At 53.4% G+C, this 19605-nt stretch overlaps 3 protein-coding genes across 5 annotated transcripts; 1 reads left to right on the top strand and 2 right to left on the bottom strand.

The window, feature by feature from the left end:
- Positions 1-7390: 7390 nt before the first annotated feature.
- Positions 7391-11849, bottom strand: RNASEH2A (ribonuclease H2 subunit A). Of its 2 annotated transcripts, XM_082379769.1 has the most exons (8): positions 11589-11849; positions 11304-11375; positions 11052-11178; positions 10869-10956; positions 9016-9153; positions 8822-8909; positions 7707-7830; positions 7391-7598 (listed from the first exon to the last, which is right to left on the bottom strand). In XM_082379769.1, the coding sequence occupies exons 1-8, from the start codon at positions 11713-11715 to the stop codon at positions 7469-7471; spliced, it is 894 nt and encodes a 297-aa protein (XP_082235895.1). In that variant the 5' UTR covers positions 11716-11849; the 3' UTR covers positions 7391-7468. The 2 variants fall into 2 exon arrangements, with proteins under 2 accessions (XP_082235895.1, XP_082235896.1); XM_082379770.1 differs by lacking the exon at positions 9016-9153.
- A 32-nt stretch (positions 11850-11881) lies between these two features.
- Positions 11882-14408, bottom strand: THSD8 (thrombospondin type 1 domain containing 8; the record flags this gene model as incomplete). The annotated part of the gene is made up of 3 exons (XM_082379784.1): positions 11882-12013; positions 12886-13091; positions 14210-14408. 2 exons carry the CDS (start codon positions 14406-14408, stop codon positions 12892-12894), a joined length of 399 nt encoding a protein of 132 aa, XP_082235910.1. The 3' UTR covers positions 11882-12013; positions 12886-12891.
- Positions 14409-14530: 122 nt separating this feature from the next.
- PRDX2 (peroxiredoxin 2) lies at positions 14531-17692 on the top strand. Of its 2 annotated transcripts, none has more exons than XM_082379772.1 (6): positions 14531-14673; positions 15143-15247; positions 15344-15497; positions 16106-16228; positions 16393-16523; positions 17370-17692. In XM_082379772.1, the coding sequence occupies exons 2-6, from the start codon at positions 15145-15147 to the stop codon at positions 17453-17455; spliced, it is 597 nt and encodes a 198-aa protein (XP_082235898.1). In that variant the 5' UTR covers positions 14531-14673; positions 15143-15144; the 3' UTR covers positions 17456-17692. The 2 variants fall into 2 exon arrangements, with proteins under 2 accessions (XP_082235898.1, XP_082235899.1); XM_082379773.1 differs by having other exon boundaries at positions 14547-14673; positions 15073-15247.
- The last annotated feature ends 1913 nt before the right edge of the window (positions 17693-19605 follow it).

Below are 19605 nucleotides of genomic sequence, written 5' to 3'. Positions count from 1 at the left end.
ATGGCACCGAAGAGTAGCCCCTGCTCGCCACAACTAGAGAGAAAGCTCACACGCAGCAATGAAGACCCAACGCAGCCCAAAATTAATTAATTAAAAAAAAAAAAAGACACCACTGGGCCTGTTTAATCAGAGGCGAAGTCCATAAAGGGTTTCTGGAGGTCTGTACAAGTCAGGAAGCCTCTTGGTGGGACTGGTGGCACACACTGGGAGAGCACACCTCCTCTCCTTGTCAGCACTCTTCTGGACCCCTCCCCATTTTTAAAAAAAAAATTATTTATTTTTGGCTGCGTTGGGTCTTCGTTGCTGTGCGTGGGCTTTCTATCTAGTTGCAGTGAGCAGGGGCTACTCTTCGTTGGGGTGCGCAGGCTTCTTATTGCAGTGGCTTCTCTTGTGGAGCACCGGCTCTAGGCGCACGGGCTCAGTAGCTGTGGCTTGCAGGCTCTAGAACGCAGACTCAGTAGTTGTGTTGCACGGGCTTAGTTGCTCCGCAGCATGTGGGAATCTTCCCAGACCAGGGATCGAACCCGTGTCCCCTGCATTGGCAGGCAGATTCTTAACCACTGTGCCACCAGGTAAGTCCCAAGGGTGTCTTCTTTTTTCCTTCCTCCACTTCTCCCAAATGCCATTCCTGGATCTAAAGCAAAGGACTGACTCAGATTCAGGATTTGGGTTGTAAACACTTACACTGTAACCACTGGACCGCCAGGGAAGTCCCATGTAAGCACTACTCTTAATCCTCCTCCTTATCCACAGGCCCTAGGAGAACCAGTTTCCTCACAGGGGCAATACCCCTTTTAGTTCTGTTCAATAGAGCAAGATTGGTGGATGTCTCGTGTGTCCAGGCACTGTGCTCAGATAGATAGATCAGGCCCATTCCCTGCCCTCAGTGAAGATGAAATAGCATAAGAAGCGAAGTGTCCCACTGGGAGAGTAGTAGACAGGCATCTTTCAGATGCCAGAGACAAACTCAGTTCAAAGTGCCTTTAGCCAAGACAGTGATAAGCTTCAGGAATGGCTGTCTCTAGGTTCTTAAATGATGTTACGAATCTGTTTTTTTTTTTTTTTTTTTTTTCTTGGCTCTACTCTGGGACAGGATCTCCTCACAGTTGCAAAGATGGACCAGCAACTCCATGCTTTTATTGATTAAAATGGGCCTATTTCTCTGTAAAACCAGCAAAGGTCCCAGGGCTGGCTCTCATTGATCCAGCCTCCTCATAAGCCCATTACCCAGCCAATAATTGTGTCAAGGGGCATGCTGTACTCTCACTGGCCTGATCTGGGTTATGCTTGTACCTAAAGGTCCGTGGTGGGGTGAGTTCCATCTGAACCACATGGACTGATGATGGGGGAGGGGTGGTCCCCCCAAAGGAAAGTCAGGTGATGAAACCAGGAGAAGGGGAAGGAGTGCTGGTCAAGGAATCATGATATATTGACCACAGAGACTGGTGGTTATGACCTTGACTCTGTAGTGTATCTACCTGGGTTCACATCCCAGTTCTACCGTTTACTCACTCTGTAACTTTGGGCATGTTGCCCAGCACTTATGAGCCTCAGTTTCTTCATGTGTAAAATGGGGATAATAATTGTTCCTCTCGTAGGGTTATTGGGAGAATCGAATGAGTTAATGCAAGTTGTTATGGTTATGCATCACTGTGTAACAGACAACTCTAAACTTAGTGGTGTAAAACAACAATCATTATCTTTCATGGTTCTGGAGTTTCCCTGGGCTCAGCTGGATGGCTATTGTTCAAGGTCTCTCATGCAATTGCAGAGAGTGGCTGGGGCAGAGTCACACTCACGTATCTGGTGGTTGGTGCTGGCTCTTGCCTTGAACCTCAGCTAGGGCTGTCAGCCAGAATAACTACACGTGGCCCATCCCAGTGGCTTGGGCTTCCTCATAACATGGCGTTTGGGTTCTAAAGGTACATGTCCCAAGAAAGAGAGCCAGGTGGAAGTTGTCTCACCTTTGACGACCTAGCCTTAGAAGTCAAACTATGCTGGAATTCCCTGGCTGTCCAGTGGTTAGGACTCGGCACTTTCACTGCTGGGGCCCAGGTTCAACCCCTGCTCAGGAAACTAAGATCCTGCAAGCCAGGCGGTGCGGCCAAAACAAAAAAAAAGTCACACAGTGTCACCTCTGCTTTCTATTCACTAATGTAAGTCACTAAAGACAAAAGGGAGGTGCCCTAGACTCCACCTCCTAATGGGAAGGATGTCAAATACAATGCTTAGAAAGTGCCTGGCACGTAATTAACACTCAATAAATGCAGACACCATCCATGATCACTGCTGTTGTTGATGATGTTTTATATGTACTGTTATTGTGGCAAAGCGGATAAGCAGGCATTCAAGGAAGAGGAGTGAGGTAAGCCTTTGAAGGAGCTCCAGGTAAATGACCAGAACACAGGGAAGGGCATTTCAAGCAGGCCTGAAGATTTCTGGGAAGGTTCTGGGGAACTCCCAGCTGCTCAGAAAGCCTGGAACAGAGCATGGGAGCTGGGGTCAGATCACAGAAGGACCTGAATGCCTGGCAAAGCGCTTGGACCTGCTGATAAGGGGTATGAGAGCCATGGAAGGTTTAAGCAGGGGAAAGTTCCTCAGACTGACACTCGTGCTTGCCACTTACAAGCAGGTCTGGGGGAGGGTGAGACTGGAGGTGAGGGGCACCAGTAAGGACCTTGGGACGAGAACTGAAAGATGGGCAGAAGGGGATGAATGAGAGGGAGTCAGAGGAATAACCCACAAGGCTGTCCTGAGGAGAGTGGGAGTGATCATTTGAAACTTTCAAGAAGCAGGGGTTGTTTTCAACCTCATTTGAAATAAAACCCTGGGAATCTTTGGCAGGTTTGGTATGGGACCCTGAACTTCACATTTCTTTCTATTTTTTTTTTTTGACTCATATATTCATTCTTTATTTTCCACCCAATTCCATCTTGTGATTCTCTTGGTTCTCTATCACGGTCTTAGGAAGGTTGCCTCAGTTGCAAATGGCTGGACTCCACATTTCATACTCCCTGGTGAGCTTGAGGCTGCTGGTCTGGGAACCCCACTTTGAATAGCCAGGGATCCCTAGACTTTTGTTAGAAGAAATATTTTCGAGTTACAACTTTAGGGTACCCACTAGTTTCTGCTTGTCACCAGATGGGAGGAAAGAGGCGAGCAGTTTCTCCTTATCTTTTTTTTTTTTTAATATTTATTTATTTATTTTTGGCTGCGTTGGGTCTCAGTTGCGGCACGCTGGATCTTTCGTTGCGGCACGCGGGATCTTTCGTTGCGGTGCACGGGCTTTTCGTTGCAGTGCAAGGGCTCAGTAGTTGCGGTATGTGGACTGAGTTGCCCCCGGCATGTTGGATCTTAGTTCCCCAACCAGGGATTGAACCAGCGTCCCCTGCATTGCAAGACTGATTTTTCATTTTTTTAAATTTTGGCTGCATTTGATCTTCATGGCTGCGCACGGGCTTTCTCTAGTTGCGGCAAATGCGGGCTACTCTGTTGTGGTGCGCAGACTTCTCACTGCGGTGGCTTCTCTTGTTGTGGAGCACGGGCTCTAAGCACGAGGGCTTCAGTAGCTGTGGCTCATGGGCTCCAGAGCGCAGGCTCAGCAGTTGCGGCGCACAGGCTTAGCTGCTCCGCGGCATGGGGGATCTTCCCGGACCAGGGATCGAACCGTGTCCCCTGCATTGGCAGGCGGATTCTTAACCATTGCGCCACCAGGGAAGTCCCTGAAAGACTCATTCTTAATCACTGGACCACCAGGGAAGTCCCTCTCCTTATCTTACCAAGGCAAATTCCATCAGCAGTCAGAGGGCCTATAATTTCAAGATGAACTGTAATTTTAATAATTCTGAGAGGGAAAGAGGCAAGTCTGAGATACTCTGCATATACGGCATAGAAAACGGCAGAATTACAAATGGAATCAGGTTCTGTAACGTCTTGCAACTATAGTGACAACCACAGGCAGAGGCGTGAACAGAAGATGGCTTTAGGTGGGAAAATGGGGTGGTCATGGCTCCTCCCCAAGGTCTGCCCTCATCACCTCTACTCTAGGGCCTTCTTGTAGCCAGGTACTCTCATCTCGGGGTCTCTGCACTTGCTGTTCCCACCGCTTAGAACCCCCTTTACCCTCCAGTTATCTGTTCCACCCCTCTCACCCTTCAGATCTCGGCCAGTCAGGTCCTCAGTCTCTACGAGCCCCAGGCTGGAGCTGGCCTCCCCATATGCACTCCAGGGGCCCTCGGTCCTCAATGGGAGGTTTGGGACCCTTTCTGGCTGGTCAGCACGGGCTCCCCCATGTCCAGCACAGGACACGCGTAGAGTGCAGAGGTGCTCTCTCATGAACTGAATTGCACCCACTGCCCCCCCCAAATTCATATGGTGAAGCTCTAACCCCCAGTACCTCAGAATGTAACTATATTTAAAGATAAATCTTTAAAGAGGCAATTAAGGTAAAATGAGGTCCCATGAGTGGGCCCTAATCCAATGAGTGGAGTCCTTAGAAGTAGAGATTAGGACACAGACACACACAGAGGGATGTGATGACATGGGAAAAAGATGGCCATCTACAAGCCAAGGAGAGAGGCCTCAGAAGAAACCAACTCTGCTGATACCTTCATCTTGGACTTTCAGCCTCCAGAACTGTGAGAAAATTAATTTCTGTTGGTTAAGTGCCCCAGTCTATGATATTTCTTATGGCACCCTTGGCTGACTAATAATACACACTCTATAAATAATACTGCCACAGTGCCCTGGGTTTCTGTCATCAGAGCATTTATCAAAAAGTGAAGAGCCATTCTCTCTTCCTTTCCATTAAAATCTCACTATTCTGGTGAATTCCCTGGTGGTCCAGTGGTTAGGACTCTGAGCTTCCACTGCAGGGGGCACGGGTTTTGATCCCTGGTCGGGGAACTAAGATCCCACATGCCGCATGGTGTGGCCAAAATAATTAATTAATTAATTTAAAAAGTCAATCTCACCGTTCAGGAGTTCCCTGGTGGTCTAGTGGTTAGGAGTCAGTGCTTTCACTGTTGTGGCCCACATTCAGGGAACTGAGATCCCATAAGCCTTGTGGCCAAAAAAGAAAAAAAACAGGGGCTTCCCTGGTGGCGCAGTGGTTGAGAATCTGCCTGCCAATGCAGGGGACACGGGTTCGAGCCCTGGTCTGGGAAGATCCCACATGCCGCGGAGCAACTAGGCCCGTGAGCCACAACTACTGAGCCTGAGCGTCTGGAGCCTCTGCTCCGCAACAAGAGAGGCCGCGACAGTGAGAGGCCCGCACACCGCGATGAAGAGTGGCCCCCACTCGCCGCAACTGGAGAAAGCCCTCACACAGAAACGAAGACCCAACACAGCCAAAAATAAACATAATAAATAAATAATAAATTTTAAAAAATTAAAAAAAAAAAAAAAGAAAAAAAACAAAAAAAGTGAAATAAAATCCTACTGTTTACTGTTCAAGTCAAGGTTGTGGGGGGAGGGTCAAGAGTGGGGAGGATGGGAGGATATGGAGTCTCTCCCTACCCCCAGGTACCAATTTTTGACTCTTTACCCCAGATATTCCATTCCCCTTGCCACAGATTACTTCAGGCATAGACATGTCCTACTTTCAGCTAGGAAGGGACAGGGTGGCTGCTTGGAGATGAGGCCTTTGGAGGTTGGGATGTGATGTCTGGAGTTGTTGCAGCCATCTTGGCACGATAAGAGGTAAAAAAAACCCCACCAAAATTGGCAAAACAGAAGATGGATTAAAAAAAGTGTCTTTGATGTTGCTGAGCCACCTGACTTCCAAACTTCTCATGGAGTGAGATAAACCTGTTCTGGTGCAGGCAAAGCTGTGAGAGAAACAAGTGCTCACCTATTGCTCATGGGAGTGCCATTGAGTACAAGTCTCCACAGAGGGGAATTTGGAAATATCTCTCCAAATTACAAACCACACAGACCCTCTAACCGAGGAAACCTACCCCTGGGAATTTTTCTACAGACAAAACAGTGTGAGAAATGATAGCAAACCTGTCATTTCCTGCTGTACAAGTTTAACAGCAAGATGCAGGGCAAGTCAAGGTCTATTAAAAGGTGTTAAGGGCTTCCTTGGTGGCACAGTGGTTGAGAATCCGCCTGGCAATGCAGGGGACATGGGTTCAAGCCCTGGTCTGGGAAGATCCCACATGCCGCGGAGCAACTAAGCCCGTGCAACACAACTACTGAGCCTGCGCTCTAGAGCCTGCGAGCCACAACTACTGAAGCCCGCGCGCCTAGAGTCCGTGCTCCACAAGAGAAGCCACCACAATGAGAAGCCCGCGCACCGCAATGAAGAGTAGCCCCCACTCGCTGCAAGTAGAGAAAGCCTTCGCGCAGCAACAAAGACTCAACGAAATCAAAAATAAATTAATTAATTAACTTTAAAAAAAAAGTGTTAAATAAATTATAGGACAGTCACACCACAGGAATCTGCAGCTGTAATGGGAACAAGGAAGGTTTTTAGACACCTATTTGGAATTATCTCCAAGATGTATGTGGTAAAAAGAGCTATGCACACTACCTAAGGAATACTTTGTTTCCATTTGTGTAAAAAAAAAAATCTTCAGTTGAGATGTATCTGTATGTATGTTTGTAACATGCCAGGATATCTCCAGGGGACCTAGAAAGCACCTGCTATGGTCTGAATGTTTGTGTCCCCCCAAAATTCATGTTGAAATCCTAACCCCCCAAAGAAGATGGTGTTAGGAGGTGGGACCTTTGGGAGGTGATTAGGTCATGCGGGTGGAGTTCTCTCATGAGTGGGATTAGTGCCCTTATAAAAGGGACCCCACAGAGATTCCTCACCCCTTCCACCATGTGAGGACACGGCGAGATGGCAGTCTGTGACCTGGAAGAGGGCCCTCCCCCAAAGCTGACTGTGCTGGTACCCTGATCTTGGACTTCCAGCCTCCAGAACTGTGAAAAATAAATATATTATTGTTTACAAGCTGCCCAGCCTGTGGTATTTCGTTACAGCAGCCCACAAAGGACTGAGACACCCCAATAAGCCCACCAGGGTGCTGCGGGTAGGATGCGAGGGAAGCTTCTCAGCATACTCCTTTCTAATTCTGCATCAAATATACCATGCATTTAAAAAATCAAATCAGGGGCTTCCCTGGTGGTCCAGCGGTTAAGACTCCACACTCCCAATGCAGGGGACCTGGGTTCAATCCCTGGTCAGGGAACTAGATCCCGCATGCCGCAACTAAGATCCCGGCGCAGCCAAATAAATAAATAAATATTTAAAAAAAATCAAATCAAATCAATCAATGAATGTCCATCCTGTTTAAGTTCTATTAGTCAGCAACTCGGTCCAGATGCAGACAGAGCACACCTCCACCCTACCACCACCCCAAAGCAGAACCTCCACACTTAGTTTTCCTTGAAGAATTTTAATCACAAACTGTGGGGCGGTGGGGGTGGGTGTGGGAGCAGGTAAAGGGAGTACAGGCTGCTAGAGAATGGTGGCTGACTCCAGGCCCCGCTCCTGGAAGTACCGATGGGGGAGGCGGGCGCGGGGGCCTTCGCTGAAGTACGACTTGATCCTCCTGAGTCCCTCCTGATGCCCTGTCTGCGAGTCCTCCCTGTGGGAGAGAGGTGGCGACACTGACTTCCGGGGGATCGGCCCTCTCGGGCAGCGCTGAGCCCTGGCCTCTCACCCTCCTTCCTCACAGCACCTCCAGGACACCTACCATGTAACGTCTTCTGCCTCCTTCTCCAGGATGCTCTGGGCTGTGCGCCAACTGAACCGGACAAACTGGGGGAAGCCGAACACAGGGTCCACGTGCTCCCTCAACCACGCTTTTGTCTTGGGATCTGGGGGAAGGGTAGGGTGGACAATGTGATAGCCCTGAGCCCTGCCATAATGTCCCAGCTTCTCAGCTTGGCATCTGAGGCCCTACCACCTCATCTCAGGCCTCCTCTGGAGTACCTGAAGCACCGCCCACTGTTTGAGACATCTTCCTGCCTCAGGACCTTTGCACAAGCAGTTCCCCCCAACTCTTTGCCTGGCCAACAGTTGCTCATGGGGCAGTTTAAGGAGACTGCCCTTGAGACATCTCTCTTACCTCTCCAAGGACATGAGGCATTGAACCAGCATTTGTGGACCATTGAGTTAATGCCCATCTCTCCCATGTAACCACGAACTCAGTGGGCACAGGGAGGTCCTTGTTTGTCTTGCTCATGGCTAAATCCCTAGGGCTTGGCCCTGCAGGTCACATACCAGGTGTTCAGTAAGCACTGAACACAGCCCAAAGTGTCTTTGGCCTGGACCTGGTTTCCTCCCTTTGGCCTCACCTAAGTTCCAATCACAGACTTGCTGTGTTGCCCCACCCAACTACCAAAGGGTTCCTTGAACCCAGCTACTGAATCTTGGCTTCTGCCCTTGTGTGTCTTTGGGAGAGTTGGAGGGGAGGGTCACGATCATTTCCACTTTACAAACAGGGAGACTGAAGCTCCTAATGAAGAGAAAACAATGGATTCAAGCTGGGGCCACTGGACAGCACTGAACAGGAGCCAGTACCCCTTACTCTGCCCTTTGCCCCTTAACAAATGGACATATGTCCATCGTGAGTCTCAGTCCTTCACTGGGGCTCCAGAGAGAGAGCAGAGAGGGAGGGAGGGAGAAGGGAAGAGGGAGTCTGCCAGCTGGAATCCAACTTTGCCACATTTTGGCCATAAGCAAGTGGCCCCTCTGTCTGGGCCTCAGCCTCTTCTGCTGCAGAGTGGGGTGGTCAGAACAACTTAGAAAACCTCAGAAGCATGCCAAGCCTGCCTTTTTAGTTTATTGTCACTGCCGTCTGCTCACCATTGGGGTAGCCTGAGCCATAATCAGTGTCCAAGTCCTGCAGTTTTTCCACAAACTTCCAGTTCTTCACAGCCTTGTCTCGGGCCACCTGTGGGCAAGATAGGCACTTGGGATCTCCCTCTTCACGAAGCAGCCACGCTTGCCTCCTGCCCAGGGGGATGTTGGGAGCTGGCCATGGCCAGCAGGGGCCTAACCTTGGCACAGATACTGGCGGCACTGACCACGGCATAGAGGGCATCTGCCTTGGCCTTGACTGTCACCTCAACACCAGGAAAGCGCTGCTGCAGCCGCTCCTGGTATGTCTCTGGGGGCCCCACAGTGTCCACAAACACCTGCCATGGTGACAGAAATGTATTCATTCAACAAACATCCAGAAAAACAACTGTGTAGATGATCCAACTTCACGGCCTTTGCACTTGATGTTCCCACTGCCTGGAATACTCGTCTCTCAGCTCATGCCCAGGCTGCATCTTCCTCTCAGGGGTCTCAGCTCAAATATCACCCTCTTAAGAGGCTCTTCCTGATCACACTATATCCATTCTACATTTATTAAGCACCTACTGCATGCCATGGGCTGCTCTACGTGTCGGGGACATAGCAGTAAACACGCCAGAGTAGACACTCTGGTGAGGGCCATAGACAAGAAACAGGATAAATAATAAAGAACAGGGACTTCCCTGGTGGCGCAGTGGTTAAGAATCCATCTGCCAATGCAGGGGACATGGGTTCAAGCCCTGGTCCGGGAAGATCCCACATGCCGCGGAGCAACAAAGCCCGTGCGCTACAACCACTGAGCCTGCGCTCTAGAGCCTGCGAGCCACAATTACTGAGCCCGCGTGCTGCAACTACTGAAGCCCGCGCGCCTAGAGCCTGTGCTGGGCAACAAGAGAAGCCACCGCAATGAGAAGCCCGTGCACCACAATGAAGAGTAGCCCCCGCTCGCCGCAACTAGAGAAAGCCCGCACGCAGCAACAAAGACCCAACGCAGCCAAAAATTAATTAATTAATTAATTAAAATAATAATAATAATAATAATAATAAAGAATAAGGGAGATCCAGAAGAGATTATAATTTTAAACAATTTGGGGGTGTTCAGGGAAGGTCACTCTGAGGTGGTGACATCTGAATAAAGGCCTGAAGGAAATGAGGGAATGAGCCATAGGGAGACCTGGGAAAGAGTGTTCTAGTGCAAAGGCCCTGAGGTGGGACCATGTCAAGTACGCTGGACAGCAGTACGGGGACTACATGTCTAGAACAGAAATGAGGTCAGAAAAGTAACAAGAAAAGTAATCTCCAGAGCATTTATTATTCTCAAAAATCACCTTTACTATTTGCTTACCAGCTGCCCATCCATCTCCTCTGATTTGGTCATGAACCCGAGGGCAGGCTCCTTGTCTGTCTGCTTCAGTACTGCATCGTCAGCTCCACATTCCAGCCCTGGACCTCAGCCACCTCCCCAGCAAGGCCTCCCTTGTTACATTCTCTATCTCAAGTATATTTACCCTCGTGATTCTCTCAAAACGGTCTGTTCTTTGCCTTGCAGCACTCGATGCAATGCCAACTTATATTTCTCTCTGGTGATTTAATCTTTCTCCACTTGCCTGTAAATTTTCCTGATTTAATTCCCACTGTGTTCAGAAAATTAAACGTCGAGATTTACATTTTAAAAATGTAAATGACTGTCTGCTGTGCGGGGAGCACATTGTAGGGGAGGGGGCTGGAGGAGGATGGGGCAGGTATCCAGAAGGAGGGTGCCCTGGGCTAGGATACAGACTGCGGGCAGGGGGAACAGATGTGGGATTCGTTCTAGACACTGAGCCTTTAGGATATGGAAATAGATTAGATGGAGGTGAGGCTGGGGGCCCCACCATGGTCCTTAGTGGGGCACACATTTAAGGTAGGAAAAACAGTAGGACATCAACAGCAGTAACACACATTCTTGAGGTACTCCAGATATGTCTGATGCAGAATCGTCCATCGCACTTCTATACTCCTATTTTATCCTGAGGTGATCAAATGGGGACAATCCAAGCAACAGTTAGCTCACCTGAGCCACTTTCACACCCTGGTCCAATGCATACTGCACCAGTCCAGTAGCTGTATCATGAGACAGGGAGTTCAGGTTGTACTTGACCCTGTGGTGGTGGACAGAGCCCAGTCAACATCGTTCCAGCCACCCATCCCTTCCAGCCCATGATGGCTGCCCCCCCCACCCCCCGGGACCCCTCACCGCCCAAGCATGCTGGTAGAGATGAGGTTTGGAGACAGCACGTCCAGTGCCCAGCCCACAAAGTCTCCGTCCTCCTCCATTTTCCCAAAGAGCCTGTCCCGCTCGCTCTCCGACAAGGTCTTTGAGTCTGGGTGGAGGGTTGGGAGAGAAGGGGAGCGGCTGGTTCCCTCAGTTCCTGCTCTCCCCCTCCAGCTTGCACCCGCCCCTGAACATGCCCAGGAATCGCCTCCCTAGATCTACCCCAGGGCTCACCTGCCACTTTCAGGGCCTCCAGATCTGCCAGGCGGGACAGGGGGCAATAGCAGATGGCGTAGACCATGGGGCCTGGGGAAGTGGGGGTCCAAACAGTGAGCCCGTGAAAGCCGCCATCTCTATTCCATCATCACCGTTTTTTTTTTTCGGTGCCATCACCAATGCCATCGCCATCACCACTATCACCACCCCCCACCCTGAGTGAGGTGCAATCCCAGCTCCTGTTCCAGTGCAACTTGCAGCCACCTTATCACGCCCCTCCCCCACCCGGCCCTGGGGGCGCACCCAGCACCGGGCCCCGGCCCGCTTCATCGACGCCCAGGACGCAGGGCTCCTTGCGGCACACAGAAGGTACAGGCGAATTCAGGCGACAGCGGCCCGTATTATCTCTCTCCAGCTCGCTGAGATCCATGCCGCCTCAGCCGCCGCCACCAGCGGCAGGAACAAAGTCTGCAAGGAAAGATCTCTGCGCGCGTTTTCCGCGGGCCCCGAGGCAGTGCTAGCTCTCGACCAATCGCCGCGCAAGACACGCCCCAAACGTTCCCGCCGCCGTTGACGTTTGCGCAGCACACGCCGACGTCGCTGCCGTGCAGCTTCCTGGGAACTGTAGTTTCCGAGGCTGACCGCCGAGCTCTGCGGTTGGGGAACTGGATGGGCGGGGTCGCTTTCCAAGCTCCGCCCGGGTGTCACTGGAGCTCCGCCTGCCGGGGCTAGTGGGAGGACAGGGAAATAAAGGGGAAATTGAGGGGGGCCTTGAAGGATTCGACCCGGTCAGAGCCTAGAAGGTCAGATACCACTAGACTCCCAGAATACGGTGTCCGCATCACTGAGTTCCTGTCCCCCATCTGGTTTCAGGCTCTTTGTATTCGAAGTCCCTGCCACTCCACACAGTCTAAGCCCCCTGGACTAGGTATCCTGGCTCACGCTGGGCTCAAACCTTCGGACTTGAAGTCTCCCAACTCCCTCTCTCCGTAGCTCACCGGGAGAGCCACCACCCCCCGCCTCTCGCCTGCTTTCTACCCACTCTCTCATCCGGGCTAAGCCTCTCCTACCTCCGAACCGAGATCCCAGACCTCTAAGGACTCCGGCTCAGAGTCTCCGCCCACCACGCAGGCTCCTTTCCCCTCCATCCCCAATTCAGGGTTCATGCTCCCGCCCCCTCTCCCAACCTTCTCCCTCTTTCTCCCACGTCTTAGCGAGGAGCACGCCTCCCAGATTTGTCCACCACTCTAACGACGTGTCTCTTTCTATTCCCTACTCTCAACAGAGCTCACGCCCTCAGACTGTGGGTTTCTGTTCCTCATCAGGGTCCCAGTTCCTCCATCTCCGTTTTCCCCTCCCCGCCCCCACCACCTTTCTTCCTTTCTCCTCGGTTATCAGCGGGGCTCACATCTCCTGATTCAGCTCTCCCTTCCCACGCTGCGCTCAAGCCCCAGATTTAGTGCCCCATTGTTCCCTCTTCGAGGCCCTCCTCGTACCCGCCCCCCCACAGCCCTTCCTGTCTCCCCGCCCACCCTGGGGACCCGCGGCCCCGGATTTGCCCGCCAGCCCCGGCCCCGCCTCCTCCGCGCCCGAGGCTCACCCGGGCTCAGGGCCTCCAGTCGCAGTCGTTCGGCTCGCAGGATAAACAATCCCGTTGCCGGCAGGGCCGCACCTGAACCAGATTCTCGCGGTCCATGAACACCGGGCCCGGCGCTGTGCCCACAGCCTCGCGGCTGCGCTCCTGCTTACCCAGGTCGCAGAAACAGCGCCACTTTCCCCAGGGGCCAAGGGTAGAGTCTTCCAAGTCTAGGGATGGAGGGCCAGGTAGGAGGGAACCTATCCCCCCCACCCCCCAGGGAGGGAGGAGGATAAAGACACTAACAAATCACAACAGTTCGTATTTGCTCAGTTGTGCTTCTGTGCCAGGTACCCTGCCATAGATTATCTCTAATCTTACCATTAGTCCCAGGTGGGGAAACTGAGACTTAGAGAGAACAAGCCACCCTTCCAAGCTCACACAACTGGTGAATGGCCCAGAGGGACTGCAAAATGACACTTCCCACCTGTGCCTGCCTGTCCAGTTGGGAATGTGGTACAACACCCTTGGTGTCCACCATCTGAAGGTGACTCCTCTCTTCAGGGGCATGATCTTGAGCCTGTCCAACTGGCACAGTGTCACCTGACCAGCAGGGTTGCCAGGTGGTAAATTAAATGACATAATTGTCATAATGAAGGTACTTAAAGCCGCTGGCGATGTGCTAGCACATAATACAAAAACAATTATTATGATCACTTTCAAAGCAGCTACAACGTTTATCAGGCGCCCTTCACAACCCTTCTTTTACTGACTCTTCCCTACAGCCCTAGTTGACAGGTCTTAACCCAAATCTTGGCTCACAAAGTCCTGACACCTCATGAGCTCACCAAGCCTCTGCCAGACAACCCTGGCCTCTTTCCAGTCCTCTGTCAGGCCTTTTGGCCTTGGCACTTGCTGTTCCAACTCCCTGGTGCACTCTTCCCCCTAAATCTTCGCATTTTGGGCTTTTGCTTGTCATTCCGGCTGCATTGGTTACCTATCTTCAGCCGGGCCTTCTCTGACTTCAGAAGTTTACCTGCATGCACCCTGCCTTTTCTATCTCCGCCTTTCCCAGAACTTATCCATGAGTTTATGGATATGTCTGCGTCGGTATTTATTGCCTGCTCACGTCCCCTCTCCCCGTGTAAGCTGCTTAAAGACAGTCTCTATCTCAATTTACAGATGAGAAAACTGAGCCTCAGAGAAAAGTAATCAGCCCGAGGGGCGCCGCCAGTGCATAGGTGGGCAGAGATTTGAAGTCCCTGAAGGAGGGTCTATTTGCAGCCAGATGGTGAAGTGGGGCAATGAAGCACCTTTCTGCACTATCACAGCCGCAGCCTGCAGTTACCTTTCTCCGGATGCTGCAGCCGCAGCTGCTCCCAGGTGTCCCCTTCTTCCTGCTCGCCGAAGTATTGGTAGTCGGGGGAGACCTGGGCAGGGGTTGCCAGCGGCAGGAGCATCAGAGGCAGCAGCAGTAGTGCCACACCGCTCCGGGCCATGCCGGACTCAACCGACCCCGGCGCGCTCCAAAGAGGAGCCCCGCGCATCACCCCCGCGGGCCGACGCAGTGGTCGGGGCCGGCGGCTGCGCGTCTCCCCCTGCCGCCCGCGGGCAAGTGGTCGCGGCCGGCTCCTCTTTCCCTCCCCTGCGCTTGCAGTGGACCCGACCGCTCCGCTTGTCCGCCCACCCCTCCGTCCTATGCGTCATGGTTCGGGCCTAATATAAAAGGCTCCAAGGCCCAGGACTCACTTCGCCCTGCGAAAGCGAGTCTGTGCGTCTGCGAGTTCGTGCGTCCCGCCCTTGCCCACGCAGGTATGGACACCTGGAGTGCATCGGGCTGCGGGGAGCCCCCTTGGAGCAGCTCGGGCCCTATCCAGACCTCAGCGTTGGCCGCCTTTGTTTTCCGCCCGCCGTAGTGGCTGCCTTTGTCCTTGCGGGGAAAACCGAGGCCAGGGCCTTGGAGTGCAGGCCGCATCCCCAGGCTCCCCGCCCCCAGCTCGCGGCATCTCCTCCTGGGGCGGTGGGCTTGCGCGACCGCGCTCAGGCCGACACTCTAACTGGGGGCCGGTCGGCAGCTGTCCGGCCCCTCTAGCTGTCCAGGGGGGCGGGTCTCCCAAAGTCTCAAGGCCGTGCCAACCTGGTCCCGGAGAGGGTGCGAGGCAGCGCTGCTGCCTCCGCCGCTCTGACTCAGTAACTGGGCCCGGTACGCAGCGTGACCTTGGGAAGCGAGGACAAAGGGTCGTCCAGGGCGCACTGACCGGGCGGGGGTCTCGACTTTCAGTCATGACCTCCGGCAACGCGCACATCGGAAAGCCCGCCCCGGAATTCCAGGCCACCGCCGTGGTGGATGGCGCCTTCAAGGAGGTGAAGCTTTCAGACTACAAAGGTGAGGGCGGCCTGGAGGGGGCCCTGGTGGGGGCGGGGCACAGGCATTAGAGGGACTGAGCCCTAACTCCTTGTCTATTCCCGCCCCCTTCCCCAGGAAAATACTTGGTCCTCTTTTTCTACCCGCTGGACTTTACCTTTGTGTGCCCCACGGAGATCATCGCTTTCAGTGAGCGTGCCGAGGAGTTCCACAAGCTGAACTGCGATGTGCTGGGCGTCTCTGTCGACTCTCAGTTCACCCACCTGGCTTGGTATGAGTGGGGACCAGTAAGGCGGGAGGGTGCAGCTAAACCTACACCTCTATAGGGTCTGAGTTGTGTGTTCTCATGGCTGGTGCTCAACCTCTGCGCCTCCCTTTCCCATCAAGAAGATAATGGAAATAGGGATTCCCAAGTCCTCAACGATGATGACAGTAATTAGCTTTTGGAAACTAGTTTCGTGGCGTAGAGAGTTGGCAGATGCTTTTTTTCACTTAGGGCAACACAGCCTCCCTCCCATGAACTATTTCAGCAAGGTGGAAACTCCAGTTCAAGAGAGTGAAGGGCTGGGCCCAACGACGCAGAGCTAGAGAGAGGAGGATGGGGACTCTGCAGGTTCTCTGCCTCGAGGTGCTGGAAACCACCAGCACATGTGAAGCCACTTTGCTTAGAGTATTAGCTGAGTCTTCCCAGCTGTGAGAAGCAGCCCCAGCACCCACTTCAGGGTGGGGTGGGTGGCGCTCCCCGGGAGTTGCTCAAAAGCCCCTTATCTCTCACCTCCAGAACCCCCTCTCTAGCCCTTATCACAGCCAGGCCCAAAGGGTGAGGACCCTGCTGTGCCAGGCATCCTAAGGTCCCAGCCCTGTCTCCCCCACCCCCAGGATCAACACCCCCCGGAAGGAGGGAGGCTTGGGCCCCCTGAACATCCCTCTGCTGGCTGATGTAACCAGAAGCTTGTCCCGTGATTATGGCGTGCTGAAGGAAGATGAGGGTATCGCCTACAGGTACTGTGGGACCCTCAGGAAGCCCCCATCCTCAGGGTGAGGGGATCACTCTTGGGTGATGCCCTCTCTGCCCCCAGCCCTGTGGCTAGCAGGAAGTTGGTCCTCCCTCCCTGGGTCCTGACAGTGGGAACTCTGGTTCCTCACTGTGAACTCTGATATCTCAGGGGCCTCTTTATCATCGATGGCAAGGGTGTCCTTCGCCAGATCACCATCAATGATTTGCCTGTGGGGCGCTCCGTGGATGAGGCTCTGCGGCTGGTCCAGGCCTTCCAGTACACAGATGAGCACGGGGAAGGTGAGCCAAAACCCACATTCACATGTGTTCACACTTGGGTACATATGCAGCCCCTTTGTCATGCACACATACATTCACGGCCCGCTCTGTCGCTTGTGTGGGGTGGATGTGAGGGCCCCAAAGAAGATGTAACTCAGGGCCTTGTCTGCAGGAAGTTTCTAGTCTGGTGGGAGAGATACCCCAATATAAGGGTGGGGAGCTGGGGAGGTAATAGAAATCTATAGAAGGTATTTGAGAAGGCCTGTACCAAGGTAGGCTTGAATGTTAGTTGGATCAGAGTATCTTCTCATGTGAAGGCCACAGCCTGACCACAGGCCCTCAAAGTCCATTGGGGCTGGGGCTAAGAGAGAAAGATGCAATTAAAGGAGCCAGAAAGAAATTAAAATGTCAGCCAGGGAATTCCCTGGCGGTCCAGTGGTTAGGACTCTTGCACTTTTACTGCCGAGGGCTCGAGTTTCCCCTGGTTGGGGAAACTAAGATCCCACAAGCCACACGGTGCGGCCAAAAAAATAAATAAAATAAAATAGGGACTTCCCTGGTGGTCCAGTGGTTGGGACTCTGCACTTCTACTGCAGGGGGCACGGGTTCAATCCCTGGTCGGGGAACTAAGATCCCGCATGCCACATGGTGTGGCCAAAAAAAAATAAAATGTCAGTTAGAAAATCCTACAGCTGGGCTTGGAGGGCTTCTCTTACCATGTGGCATGGTCTTAGGCCTGGACCACTTGGCTCCAGTCTTTTTCTTCTGCAACTCATGCTCTTGCTTTGCCTCTTTTTGTCCCCTCACTACTGCTCCACCTTGAATATGGCACTCTAGCCTCATACGTGCACCCCTGTTTTTCCACAGTCTGTCCCGCTGGCTGGGTGCCAGGCAGTGACACAATCAAGCCCAACGTGGACGACAGCAAGGAGTATTTCTCCAAACACAACTAGGCTGGCAGAGGGGTGGCAAGCTTGGGCTCTTGGCCCCCATCTGTGCCCCTACCTGGGTGCCCCATACTGACCCAGAAAAGGCCCCTTCAGACTCTACAGCCCATGACCCCAGAGGGCTAGGCCAAGGCCTTCTCAAGCTACCAGCTGAGAGCTGGTGAATGGTGACCCCCTCCTTGGAGCCCACATAGCTGAGAACAGGCCTAGAGGTGACTAATAAAGTATTAGGGACAGATGTAAGTCTGTGTTGGTGTGATTTGTCCTGGCATGGTACCACCCCCCACCCCCTTCTCCAGGCTGTGGCCTGGGAAACTGACATTGTAGTTACTGATCTCCACCACAAGGTGGCAGCCTTGCATCATGCTCACCGCTTACTCTCCTCCCTCTTTCTCCTTGGCCTGAAGACGGGTGGAGGGCCGGGGGCGATGGCGCTGTTTGCCCCTTGCAGGGAGCAAGTCCCAGGCTGCCTTACAACCTGAAACCTGGCCATGCAGGGCAGCGCCCACACCTAAACAGCAGCCAGCCTGGGTTCGAATGCCGCTTAAGAGCTGTGATCTTCCCTGGGTCTCTTTAACAGCAAAATGGGAATAAAGACAACCTACATTTCACCATTTCACGTTAAAAGAGATGAAGTACGTGAAGCTCAGGGCTCTGTTAATGGTTATTAGGACCAAGTTCCTGGGGCTGGAAGAAGGTAGGGACCCAATCCTGAGCATAGAACCAAGAGAGGGAGCTTGAGGTAGAGGCACAGTCCCTGCTGCAAGTTCTACACCACCCCAGGTTGGGAGGGCTGTGCCTGTGCCCCTGAAGTGGAAGGATGAGGGTTAGGCTGGGAGGCAGGTGTTAGGAGCAAGATAGTGTTTGAAGGAGCTCAGTCTGATGCTGTGCATGTTCAGGCAAGTGGCTTTGCCAGCCGGAGCCCCCATTTCCTTCCACAGAACAGGACTGACAAGCTCATTTAATCCATAGACCCATTATTAATATTGCTATCCAGCCTAATGCCCTCCAAGGTCACCCATCTCAGCCTTGGGATTTTATCTACACTCCTCCCCAAGGCCCTGCGTGGTCTTCCCTGACCTCATCTCCCCCATCCTGGTTCACTCCATTGCAGCACACAGCCTTCTTGCTGTTCTTTAACAGGCTGATCTTGTTCTGGCCACAGAAGCTTTGCGTGTGCTGTTCCCTCTGCCAGAACGCTGTTACTCAGGATTTTCTCAGGGCTCAGCTTCAAAGCTGCTGAAAGATCGCCTCATTTAAGTTCCATGTTCCCAATCCATTCTCCAAAGCAGCTCACCTCCCCAGCCCCACCACTACCACTTTAACCATTTTTTTCTCTTCCTAGCACTTACCACCATCTCCGAATCATGTTTGCTTGTTTATTGTCTGTCGGCCCTGGTCCAGTCTGTAAGTGACTCCAGGGCCAGGTCGTTCAGTATTTTATAAGTGAAGTAATGAAGCGTCTGTTCTACCCCACCTCGCCCCTGTGGCTTGGTTTCTCGATCTGTTTTTCTCTGCTGCTCTGGGGGCTTCCAGCTCCGAAGCCAGCCAGATCCCCATCGGGGCTCACCATCCGCCCTCGCACCCGTCACAGCTGCGGGGGAGGCAGCCCCATGAGAGGGCGGCGGCGGCGCCCGGCGGCCCGAGCAGCCGCCCCGGCAGGACCAGACCTGGCAGTCGCCCCGCTCCCGGCCTGGCACCCGGGAGGGGAAACTGGCAGGCGGGCACCGCCCTTCCTGGCGGGGGTGGGGAGGGGATCGCGGCGGCAACGACGCGCAGGCAACTGCATCCCCCTGCCCGGGTCAGGTCAGACGGAGCTGGCGTGGGCTCGGCAGGACCCAGGCACCAGCCCGATGGGGGAGACTCTGGGGTGGCTCCCGGGGTTCTGGAGTGCGGCCCGCCCACCGCGGACGCTCTGGACCCAGGCCTGGGGCTTTCCGGGCCTTGGTAGCCGCCAGGCTGGGAAAATCCCGGCCCCTTTCCCGGCGCCGCGGCCCTGCCCGGCAGAGCGGGGGAGGGGATTCCCGGAATCTGCCCAGAGACCGCCGTCGCGTCACTGGGCAGAATCAGCCCATGTTTGGACAGCGCTTCCGTAGCGTCAGTGGGGAAAGCCCCGGCGCGCGCGTCTGGGCGGGGCCGCGCCTGCGCACTGCGCG

Source organism: Balaenoptera borealis (genome assembly GCF_965194805.1).
Source record: "Balaenoptera borealis genome assembly, chromosome: 2".
Classification (NCBI taxonomy): Eukaryota; Metazoa; Chordata; class Mammalia; order Artiodactyla; family Balaenopteridae; genus Balaenoptera; species Balaenoptera borealis.
The sequence above is the reverse complement of the archived record's forward strand: the minus strand, read 5'-3'. Positions and strand labels throughout refer to the sequence as shown.

Bases quoted from the DNA above. Each gene is read 5' to 3' on its own strand.
- PRDX2 (XM_082379772.1), top strand. From the start codon at position 15,145: ATGACCTCCGGCAACGCGCACATCGGAAAGCCCGCCCCGGAATTCCAG. The intron at 15,248-15,343 runs GTGAGGGCGGCC...CCCCTTCCCCAG, and splicing joins GAAGCTTTCAGACTACAAAG to GAAAATACTTGGTCCTCTTT. The intron at 16,229-16,392 runs GTACTGTGGGAC...CTGATATCTCAG, and splicing joins GATGAGGGTATCGCCTACAG to GGGCCTCTTTATCATCGATG.
- RNASEH2A (XM_082379769.1), bottom strand. From the start codon at position 11,715: ATGGATCTCAGCGAGCTGGAGAGAGATAATACGGGCCGCTGTCGCCTG. The intron at 10,957-11,051 runs GTGAGGGGTCCC...CCACCACCACAG, and splicing joins TCTACCAGCATGCTTGGGCG to GGTCAAGTACAACCTGAACT. The intron at 8,910-9,015 runs GTTAGGCCCCTG...TCTTGCCCACAG, and splicing joins CCGCCAGTATCTGTGCCAAG to GTGGCCCGAGACAAGGCTGT.